At 51.8% G+C, this 11,700-nt stretch overlaps 1 protein-coding gene across 1 annotated transcript; it reads left to right on the plus strand.

Annotated features, from left to right (window-relative positions):
• The first annotated feature begins 345 nt into the window (after positions 1–345).
• RCVRN (recoverin) lies at positions 346–6,530 on the plus strand. Its single transcript, XM_036452228.2, has 3 exons — positions 346–1,043; positions 4,280–4,391; positions 6,051–6,530. The coding sequence occupies exons 1-3, from the start codon at positions 663–665 to the stop codon at positions 6,170–6,172; spliced, it is 615 nt and encodes a 204-aa protein (XP_036308121.1). The 5' UTR covers positions 346–662; the 3' UTR covers positions 6,173–6,530.
• Positions 6,531–11,700: the final 5,170 nt, after the last annotated feature.

An 11,700-nucleotide genomic window follows, 5' to 3' on the forward strand; every position in this document is an offset into this window, starting at 1 on the left:
ACGGGGGAGGGAGCAAAATGAAGCAGGGTAAACAGTCTGGGACCCGCTGAGGGGTGGGGGTGGGTGTGCAATTGCAAATAGAGTGGGCAGTGCAGGCCTTGCTGAGGGGACAGCTCAGGAAAGCCCGGAAGGAGGGGAAGAGTTAGGAGAAGAGCATTCAGGCAGAGAAAGGTCACAAAACGTTGCCTGAGGTCACACAGCTAGCAAATTGCAAAGTTGGCATTTGAACCCAGGCGGTCTCCTGAGCCTGGTCCCTGCACGGGAGGGCTCAGGGAAGGATGAGACCCTTGGAGTTAAGGCGGAGGGCAGGCTGGGACATCCTTGCTCTGGGAGAGCTGGAATTGGGGGTGGGGAGGGAGGAACCAGGGGCCCAAGGCTTGGGCTCTGGAGGGTCTGACCTCCCTTCCTGTCCTCCCAGAGGCCAGAATGGACTGGGCACCTGCGGTCAGCTCTTTACTTTAATCTCAGGGCTGTTCTGGGAGCTCGGCTGCCTCTCCTCCCAGTTCTGGGCCCCTCCTCCCTCCAAGAACTGGGGTAAACCTGCCGCAAATCCTCCTAATCCACCAGCATCTCCGTGGGTCTGTGTCGGGCGGCGGCCTGAGACCACGCCGCTCCCTCCCACGCACCCAGGCACCCACCCAAGCACCCACGCCGCTTTGCCCATGGGGAACAGCAGAAGCGGGGCCCTGTCCCAGGAGATCCTGGAGGAGCTGCAGCTGAGCACCAAGTTCACGCAGGAGGAGCTGTGCGCCTGGTACCAATCCTTCCTCAAGGAGTGCCCGGGCGGCCGCATCACGCGGCAGCAGTTCCAGGGCATCTACGCCAAGTTCTTTCCCGATGCCGACCCCAAGGCCTACGCCGAGCACGTGTTTCGCAGCTTCGACGCCAACAGCGATGGCACCCTGGACTTCAAGGAGTACGTGGTGGCCCTGCACATGACCACGGCCGGCCAGCCCAGCCAGAAGCTCGAGTGGGCCTTCTCGCTCTACGATGTGGACGGCAACGGGGCCATCAGCAAGAGCGAGGTGCTGGAGATCGTCATGGTCAGTCTCTGTCTCTCTCCGCCCCCCCCCCCTCCTTCAGGGCTGGGGTCACCCAGGTCAGGGTGCAGCTGGGGGAGGGCCTGGGGGGAGCATGGGGCCCAGGCCTTGTGACCCAATGGCTCTGAGAGCTTGGTGAGGGGTCTCTCATAGACTGAGATGAACAGAAGGTTGGGCATTTTCCCACAGCTTCGTTCTCCTAAAAAAGAATCTGGGTATTTCCTATGATTTCCTCCCTCCCCCCCCCCCACCCCGCCCCTTCTATCCTTCCTTCTTTCTTTCCTTCTTCCTTCCTTCCTTCTTCTGTTTATTAAAATATCCTCAACACCTTCAACTGCATAGTCAGATGATTCCCTGACATGGTTCAGATACACAATAGGAGGAGGTGGTGTGTATTTGGAGGGGCGGGAGGGGGGGGGGTGGCAGGGGGAATATGAGACCTGGGTTCCAGTTCTGCTTGTCTTCATGGCCCTTCCCCAGAGCCTCAGCTCATCATCCCTGTGCTCTGGACCAACCGAGGGATGCTCAGGCCCCTGGGAGGCCAGTGCCTGTCACACCCATCTCCACCCCTATCCTAGCCAGCCTGGGAGCACATCGGTTGTGAAGATTTTAAGTAACTTGAAAATAGTCTTATTTAATGTAAAAGTAATTCATGAAATTTAGAAACATACAAAAGAAAGCTAAAATTACCTTTAATTTCATCATCCAGAGAAAATGAACAATGTATGGGTATATACATTTCCATCCTTTTAGCTGTATATTTTAAACTAAGTTTAGAGCTATGACATATTCACATAGGGTTTTATACCTTTTCAGTTACTATTTTATGATTAATGTTTTTCATATCAGTATACATTCTTCCAAGCCATGTTTAATAGCTGCTTAGAATTTCATCTGTGGAAATGTCATAAAATTATGTAACCATTCCTAAATTTGGGACAATTAGCATGTTTCTATTTTTCCTAATATAGTATTTATATTTACCTTTATTTAGTATCTTTTTACCCAATATTTTTTTATCCCTCTACCTCATGCCACTTGCTATATTTTTTCTAATGACATTCCCATGAAGACGGAGACTGTTTCCATGGTTCATATACTTTGATGCCTTTGTAACCCTGCTTTCATTGCACAGCTCTTCCTCCCGACAGCATGACTACAATAACTGAGCACACAGCTGTGGCCAGGGGACTCTGCTCGGGCCTCTGGTCAAGGGCGGGCATGTGTGGGAACCTCACTGTCCAGGGCCTTTGGATTACACTTCCCTGGCTTGGCAGGTGGCATGGGATGGGGACCACATCCTCAGAACCACCTAAAGGATGCCAGGCCTAGCCGGGGCCTACAAGCTGGTGCTCCTTGAAAAAAAAAAAAAAAAAGGAGGAAGAAGGGGACAGGGAAGGAAGGGGGGAGGGGAGAAAGAGTGGGGAGAGAAATTCATGGCTGAGGCTAGTCAAGATGGTGCCAAGGCTCTGCCACTCACCAGATCACCAGGTCACTAGCCTGGAAGCCAGAATTACAGATTCTTGTCCCAGCTGTGCCACCAACTAGCTTCATGGCCTTGGAAAACCATGTAACCTCTCAGGGTGAGCATCCCATGGTTCCTTCTCAGTTCTTTCACTGAGGCCTTGACAGACAGTCTGTCCTCGGTGTTGGAAGCCAGTTCCTCCCAGCATTTAGCCACCAAGCCTGCACGTGGTTCCCATCGCTCAGGACAGAGAGAGGAGTCAACAGTCACCTCCACTCTGGCTGTGGGCACCTGCCAGCTGAGGCTGCTTCCCCAGCTACTGGTTTGATTCCTTGCTCCTTGCTATAGGGGGAAGGAAGAGAGAGCTTTTAAGGGCACTTAGCGTGTTGACCTCCCCTCCAGGATAATTTATAGTCATTGCTGCCGCTGCCTTGCTGTGCTCCTGTATCCCAACGTGCCCTTCCTATTGCCACCCAACACAATGCCTGCACCCGAGGCTGCCCCCAGGCTGAGGGCTCAGGCTGGAACAGGCTCAGGGCCATGACCTCGAGTGCCCTCTCTGGGCCTGGCCAGCCCTGTAGTTACCGAGCTGGTGGGATCCTAGGGACCTAGAGCTGGATGGGCCCCTGGAGACCACCTGTCCCTCTCCCTGACCACAGGTGCAGAGGCACTTCCTGCCTTCCCCCATCACACATGTGCACACGAGGCTCCTTGGTTAGCATGGAGGGAGGTGAGAAGGCTCCTGAGTCGAAAGCTAAGCCTTCCTCTGGGTCCCTTCCTGTGCAGAAGGGTAACTGAGGGGTGTCCTGAGCCCCGGGAGGCCTTCGGAAACCCTGTTGAGGCCTCTTTTTCCCCTCCCCAGCCATTGAAACGCTCCGAGAGGCATAAGCTAACAAGTGACATGATGCAAACTAAACCCAAAGCGCCTGGGTCAGAAGCTCTGCTTGTCTGCTTCCAGCTGCGTGACGCTCAATACGTTAATTGGCTCAGTTTCTTCATCTATAAAATAGGGTCCATACATGTACACCTTATAAGGTTGGGAAGGTTACATGTAAAATGTTCAGAAAGCCTAAACCAGTTTGGCTCAGTGGATAGAGCATCAGCCTGCGGACAGAAAGGTCCCAGGTTCGATTTCAGTCAAGGGCATGTACCTTGGTTGCAGGCACATCCCCAGTATGGGGTGTGCAAGAGGCAGCTGATCGATGATTCTCTCTCATTGATGTTTCTAACTCTCTATCCCTCTCTCCCTTCCTCTCTCTGAAAAATCAATAAAATATATTTTTAAATTTTTAAAAATAAAATAAAATGCTCAGAAAAGTGGCACATGTTAGGTGTTGAGCAAATGTTAGCCCTTGCTAGGCAACCCGGCTGGGCAACCCGGTACCACAGGGACCTGGGGAGAAGCTGTTAGATTTTCTAAAATTTCCAGGCAGTGGGTTCAAGGTAGCGGTTCCCAAACGGCAGCCTCGAGCTGCCACAGGATGACATCAGGAAGCTTCTTCCATGTTTTTAAATAAAATGGAAGTCATATGTCTGCATGGTCAGGAAATGCCAACAGCACAGAAAGGGACACATGAGAAGGGAAAGCCTCCCCCCCCGACCCCCCAACCCCGCCCCCCCCCCGGGGTCCCCATCCAGCTGGAGGTCTCAGAAACATAGGCGCCTGCCCAGGAACTCTGACTGACAGGGTGGCCGGGCCTGGGACCCGCGCTCTAACCCAGGGCTGCAGCCTACACCGCTCCTCTGACCAGCCATTCCCCTTGCTTCGGCGCAGGCAATATTCAAAATGATCAGCCCTGAGGATGCCAAGCACCTGCCACATGACGAGAACACCCCTGAGAAGCGAGCGGAGAAGATCTGGGGCTTCTTTGGGAAGAAAGACGATGGTGAGTGCCTTCTCCCCCATGGCTCTGCTGTGCAGTCCCGGCTGTTTCCCGCTGGTCCCACCAACACTAGCCTACCCAGAGCCAGTGCCCAGGGGGATGGGAACACCTCGCTCCGCGCAGTGGACAGAGGCCACAGGGCCAGCCCTGCTCCCCGTGGAGCGGCCACTGCGATGGGGATGGCGCCCTGTCCAGGGCTCACACGGCCCATGGCTGACTGGGAGTCTGAGGAGGGGGGGGGGGCGGCTGAAGGGGTGGAGGGCTTCTGAGAAAAACAGCTCTGGTTCACACAGCCACACAGAAGCACCAGGAAGAAGCAAAGGCAATAGCTCATTAGACATGTGTATGCCAACGCCAAGGTTAGAGGAATCCCAGGCACTTTCTGTTTAAGAGGGCGGCCGGCTCCTAGACATGGGGATTTGCTTCGCTTGTTTTCCAAAACGCCTTCTAAGCGTCGGAGCAAACATCAGTCCAGGCTGCATCGGAATTAGCATGGGGTCCTGAGTGAGCCGGGTCTCGTGTCTATGGTTTCCCTGGGGAAGCTGACCGGAGTGACCATCACAGGAGGAGGTGGGGTGGGGGCTGTGTATGTGTGTGTGTGTGTGTGTGTGTGTGTGTGTGTGTCCTTCCACGTGTCCACAGGGGACAAGGCCTGGCTCCAGAACTTGGCCCCGATGGTGGGGTTCAGGCTCTTTGGGTGGCTAACAGGGCAGCTGGATTTTACATTTCCCCACCTCGACCTGTGGGAAACCAGCTGGGTCCTTATCCAGGATTAAGATAAGGGTGTTGGAAAGGCCCGGAACATAAGCTAATGGGCGTGCAATTCGGGTCTGCCACCCACTACGTGCAGGCAATTCTGAGCATAAGTGTGATCTGAAAGAGCCCCCGTCTCATCTTAGAGTCATTTCTACATGTGACTGCCTTCCCCAGCAGACCGAGAGTTTCCTGGGGCCAGGGACTTTACCTCACTTCCTTCTCCGCCACACCCTTCCCTCCACCCTCTGAAGTGACCTCAGCCCCAAGCACAGTGGCTCTGGCTCAGAGGAATAGCTGGTGGAGAGCGTTGAGCTGGACAGAACTGAATCCGGAGGCTGGGTGAGGCACTCCCTGGTCCCACATGGGAGAGGGATGGGAGATGCAGAGGGAAGAATCATGGAGGAGCTGTCAGCTGAGAATCATGAGGCTGCCCATATGCTGGGGTGGCGGGTCAGAGAGACCTCTTCACACAAGCCAGGCTCTCCCTGGCACCCCCTGCGCCCTCAACTTCCACTCCCCTCTCTAGAGTGGATGCTGTTCCCTCCTTCTCAGCGGAAACTGTTTGCTCTACTTCATGCCCCAAAAGTTCTTCCAGAACTTGAGGCCCAGACCTAGATTAACACTCAAGATACTTAATAACCAGCAAGGCAGGGCAGTGCCAATCAGAAGAGAAGCGTAACTAAAATGCACCCTGGACCCCTCTGTAGTGCCAGCCATTAACCTTCTCATTGCTGGTCCCTGGGGAGGACCAAGTTGGGTATCTAGGGCAAGGGTGGGAGTATCCTGGGGCGCTGTGATGCAAGGTTTTCATGATAGACACATCTGCATGGGGCATGCTGGCGGTGTCAGCCTTGGGGCAGCTTAAAACAGCCAGTCCTGACGGTGGTATCTGTCTCCCATTCGCAGATAAACTCACGGAGGAAGAGTTCATTGAGGGGACCCTGGCCAATAAGGAAATTCTGCGACTGATCCAATTTGAGCCTCAAAAAGTGAAGGAAAGGCTAAAGGAAAAGGAAAAGAACCCCTGATGCCAACTGCCCAGCTCTCCTGCCTCCCCTTACCACTCACGTAAGCACGTGAATGCACACACGTGCATGCGCGCACACACATGCATGCACACAAACACTCCCCAGCGGCCAAGAGAGAGGCCTCCAAACCCACAGCACAGCTCCCTGCCCAACAGAAGTGTCTTTAGCATCTACCGGTTCCTCCTTCCCTGTCTTTAGAGCCCCTCCCATCATGCCGCCTCCCCTCCCCTGCCCACCAGCCCAGGCCTTCCATGATAATCCCAGGATTAGGTCACAAGAGTCCTAAATATCACCCCTGTGTAAGCTCCTTTGTGGATTGCTGGATAAGCAGGTTCCAATAAACGCTAGAGTTGCTGGACACACCGCCACTGGTTGTTCTTGAACTGGAAACAGAAATGACTTCTGGGGCTCAGCCGCCACGGCAGGGATGCGTTGCCATTACAGTGGTTACCAGGATGCGGGTATTCGGTTGTGAAGAAGGTGGGCAAGGCCCTGCTCTCTCAGGGCTCAGGGTGCAGAGGGGATTGCACTCCTGGAAGCAGCCATTACAACTGGGAGGATACCATGGAGATGTGCAAAGCACTGCGAGCTGTAACAGGAGGGGTTTCCTCCCCTCTCCTCCTCCCCCCTCCCCACTCCCAGGATCAAAGAAGGTGTTCTTGATGGGGGGAAGGGTGGGGTGGGGGAGCATTGTGTCTCAGCAGAGACTCTAACGCAGGAATGAGCATGTCCTGTGGAGGCCAGGGTAGATGAGAGCACAGAGAGGAGGGACAGCCAATGGGGAGTTAAGGCTGAAAGGTAGGCGGAACCAGACCATCAGGCCTTCCCTGCAGCCCCTGGAGGCATTTGGCAGCTTCACAGTGTTCACAGTGGGGAGAGTGGGCACCACTGTGGGGTTTGGAATAGGAGGGTTCCATGTTGTAAGGGCTCCCTCTGGCTGAGTGGGACTGAATCAGAGGGGCAAGGCTGGAGGCAGGGCACTGGAGATGACACTTTGGAAGTTGCGTACATGGCCTGGGCTGGGGAACAGCAGTGGGATGGAGAGAATGAGATCACTCTGGAGGTATTTGGGAGGTAGAATCCACCTAACTGGCTGCAAGTGGAGGAGGGAGGAACAAGGATGGCACTCAGGTGTGTGGCTTGGGTGCTGGATGAACAGTGATGCCACCTGCTGAGATGGGAAGTGGGGAGAGTCACTGGCCTCAAGGGATAATGACAAGTTCCGTGTTGATATGGTAGAGGTGCCCCACTTGAGAGAAAAGGAGAGGAGCCCAGATATCAGGCAGCTTGCCCAGGGTCAATCAGCCAATGAGCAGAGGCCAGGCCAAAGCTGCCACCGGCCCCCATTGACTCCTCAAAGCTCCTAGGACTGGGTCACCCCAGAAATCACTCCACCAGTGGGTTCTCAGATCATTGGAGTCATTGTTTTGAAGGCCAATGTATTCTCCAGCTTTAAGTTCCAAGATGAGATCAGAAAATATACAGAGGTCCTGAACACTTGACCAACCTCTGTGCAACCCCCTGAAGCAGGGGAGTCCCCGCTTGCTGGTGTTAGAGGTGACTCTTCCCCCGTCCCACCCCAGCTTTAGCCCAGCGATGGCACAGTGACCACCGCAGAGTGTGCTGGTTTTTGTAGAAGGTGAACTTGAGAGTAATCCTAACTTTTCAGTTTGGAGGCAGGCATCCCTGTTAGATGCTTGAGACGTTATCCCCAGGGTATAGATGGGGACACTCAAGGCACAAAGTGAGAGTAGGATTTGGTACTTTCTATTGCACTAGGCTGCCTCAGTAGTTTTGACCTGGAGATGATAGGACCGAGAATGCTGATCCTACAATGTGGAAGCTGGAAAGCAGATGAGGCCACACAGCATCTGGTCCAGCAGTTCTTGAAGGAGGACAGTTATTCTTAGAATCATCTGCCAAGACACCCCTCTGGCATCAGACACAGTGGGCCACACAAGGGCCCATGCAGGGGGAGAAGAAAGACCTTGGGTGTCTCCCAGGATGGTCTCAGGTTAGAACCAAAGGGCTCAATGCCTTACTCCAGAGCTCCTTCCCAACCCCACTGCACACACCACCCTCCATGAATGACTCTGGTTGGTTGGGATGTGAAGTTGGGGGCTTTTCACTTCTCCCTGAGGTCAAGGCATCCATGTCACCTGTGTCTAAAACGATAGACACTGCCTAATGACCTTGTTGGCCTGTGGTTCAATGAGAGACTTAAAGGGGCCACTGGATCGCCTACTGGCCATGGAGAACCCAAGAGCAGTGACCTAATTAGCACATCTTCTGTTAGCTTGGGTGGCATGGCTACTCCAGACTCTATAGAGAAGATGCTCAGAGAACCCAGAATCAGTGGCAAGTCCAACTTAAGAGAAGGAGGTAGAGGTGGTGATGAACTATGTCATCAAGATTCTCCCAGATGTGCTGAAACTGGTTTGGCTCAGTAGATAGAGCATCGGCCTGCGGACTGAAAGGTCCCAGGTTCGATTCAGGTCAACGGCATGTACCTGGGTTACGGGGCACATCCCCGGTAGGAGGTGCACAAGAGGCAGCTGGTCGATGTTTCTAACTCTCTATCCCTCTCTCTTCCTCTCTGTAAAAAATCAATAAAATATATATTTTTTTTAAAATTCTCCCAGATGCAAGGGACAGAAGACCCAACATGCATTGTTATGTCACAAATAGGAATTTACTGACTCGTGGAACCCGAATGCCAGGAGGAGCACAAGCTGTGGGTCTTGCTCAGTCCAGGGACTTTGCAATGTTCCAGAGCTCCTTCTCCACCTCCTGCATCTGCTCTCTGCTGTGGTGGCCCCATTCTCAGGCAGGCTTTACCCCAGCCTGGCCAGATGACCATCCAGCAGGCTTCATGGTTCTAATTTCAGCCGAAAATAGAAAATGCCTTTCTACGGTGAGTCTTAGACAAAATCCCAGGACTGTCTCTGATTGGTTATATGCCCATCTCTGATCCAATATCTGGTGCCAGGAGGGAGTCAGGCTCAAATTGGCCAGGCATATTTTCATGTCCATCCTGGGGGCTGAGGATGGAGTTGAGACAATTCAACTTCAGGGACCAGGAGTGGGAGATGTGGTTCCCAAGAGGAAGATTTGGGTGCTTTTAGTACAAGAAGGATGAATTCTAGAAACTGATGTCCTTTATGGATACTGTGGGAAGTCACCTCACCTCTGAATTTCTGCTTCCTCGAGGACATGAGCACTCTAGGGCAGAATGGGTCTCATCACAATAAACCAAACTTCCCTTCCTCCCACCTTGCCACCTGCTCTCACAGGATCCCTTCAGCTCCAGTGAGAAACAAATGTGAAAGAATCAACAAAATACAAATCAAACAAACCTGTTATTTTAATTATTAGAAAGTAGTATGTATGTGACACCCCATTTGTAGAGTGAGGGGTCAACGACATATTTACAAATGCTATGGAAAATAAACACTTGCTTCTATTACTGACAGGGTCCTAGATAACTGACCCCAGACAGCATCTACCACTTTCCAAGACATTTCCCTCTTGTCTCATTCAATGCGTGTGTACCCAGCACCTACCCGGAACCAGCTGTGCTAGGTGCAAGCTGGAAATACGACATGGCCCCAGCTTTCTAGGAGCCAGTAGGCTCATGAGAAAAGTGAGGGATTTGCAGAAAGGAAAAAATTAGAAGGACATATGATTTGATGATTGAATTATGGATAATCTGGACACTGGAAAACAAGCCTTGGTTATGCACTTGCCTATGCCTTTGCTTCAGTTTCCCCTGTTACAAAGCAGAGCTAGGACTAGGACTAGGGCAAGATGAGCAGTGGCCTCAGATGCAAAATTTAAGGTGGAAGGGGGCAAAAAATCAGTACTCAAAATAAGTATTGGATAATATTTTAATGCACTGGTTTAAAAGTAAAAATGTATGTTAAGAAGTCCACAATGAGCAATATTAAAATGTTAAAGCCAGAATTTAACATCGGTATGATGGCCTTTGGGCTGTAGTTTGCGGATTTCAATTTTTTTTTTTTTTTTTAATATTCCTGGTCTTAACAGTTAAGATTTTTTTATACTCTCTTAAATTTGACACCTTCACTTGACTCCAGTCCCAGACCCACTACAAAGTGTCCTTGAAAACAGGGTTGCCAGGTAAAATATAGGATGCACAATTAGCATGGAATTTTAGATTCAGCATTGCCATAGGATCTACTTATACAGGAAGGTTATTTATCTGGAATTCAAATTTAATTGAGCATCATGCATTTTTATTTGCTAAATTTGGCAAGCCTACTTGAGAAGTAACCTAGAGCCCCCTCTAACACAAGGCAGTATTTAGTCCCATGGCAACATACCTCACCCACATATACATACATTTTGCACACTATGAAAGACATTAACATCCCATTTCCGTGGGATGTTCCTCCTTTGATTTTCTTTCAGCTTCTTGCCTTATAGTTTCAGCCACTGAGCCAGATCAGAATTGCCTAGGCCCCCCTCAGCTTCCAGAAGCACCCTCTTCTCAGGATATGGAGCACACCTTATTGCTCCAGGGCAGTCCGGGTCCCACTGTGCCCTCCTGGTATGTCAGATCAACACAGCCCCATCCCTCCACCAAGCTGTCAGCATCCATTCCCATAGGGGGAGTGGGATTCTTATCAGCAGTGACTAGGGTCAGAGAGAGCAATGGGCAAGCCTTGAGCACCAATGTGTCAGTGACCAGCCAAAAATGGCAGAGTGGGAGGACAAGCTAGGCTTGAAGAAGCCACGCTCAGATGGGTGGAGCCAAAAAGGGAGGAAAGGACCAATGGGGACTTTCAGAGGGACTGGGGCCAACCCTGACAGGAAGGAGGACCTTGTTAAGAATCAAGAACATTATAAACTGATGAACCAAAAGATAGATACAGGGGCATCAAACAGACTATCAAATTACAGCAGGGAGGTTAGGGAGAGGTTGAGGAGATAAGAGATCAACAGAAGGATTTGCACACATGCATATAAGCACAACCAATGGATGCAGAACACTGTGGGGTGAGGGCATGTATGGGAGTGAGGTGGGAGGGGCAATGGGAAGATATGTATACATATAATACCTTAATAAAAAAAAATGGAAATAAAAAAGGTAAAAAAAAAGAATCAAACAGATGAACTGAGACAGAGGGGAAGGAAAGACTGGACTAGGAAAGGAATGGAGTTCTGGGCGGCCTGGGGTTGCACTCTGTCAGAGGGGGTTGAGCGGGTCACAGCTAAGCTGTTGAATCCAGGACACCACTGGCTTTGTCCCACCATTGACCAACTCAGGGGGCTGCTAGCTTCTGCACACGGGGCTTGCATCGGAGTCATCCGTGATGCTCGCTACACAACTCCCATCCCTGGTCATCGCTCCAGACATACTCTCTGAGAATCGGCCGGGAGCCCAACTCTGCAGGTAAAACACTTCCCAGGTAGTCCTCATACACCCAGACCCAGCCTCAGAGGGAAACCTTCTTCCATTGAGGGACAAAGGAAGAGATACTGGCTGCCCCCTCTTTCACAGAAGA

This window comes from Pipistrellus kuhlii, unplaced genomic scaffold (genome assembly GCF_014108245.1).
Source record: "Pipistrellus kuhlii isolate mPipKuh1 unplaced genomic scaffold, mPipKuh1.p scaffold_m20_p_23, whole genome shotgun sequence".
NCBI classification, from domain to species: Eukaryota; Metazoa; Chordata; class Mammalia; order Chiroptera; family Vespertilionidae; genus Pipistrellus; species Pipistrellus kuhlii.

Bases quoted from the DNA above. Each gene is read 5' to 3' on its own strand.
- RCVRN (XM_036452228.2), top strand. From the start codon at position 663: ATGGGGAACAGCAGAAGCGGGGCCCTGTCCCAGGAGATCCTGGAGGAG. The intron at 1,044-4,279 runs GTCAGTCTCTGT...GCTTCGGCGCAG, and splicing joins AGGTGCTGGAGATCGTCATG to GCAATATTCAAAATGATCAG. The intron at 4,392-6,050 runs GTGAGTGCCTTC...TCCCATTCGCAG, and splicing joins CTTTGGGAAGAAAGACGATG to ATAAACTCACGGAGGAAGAG.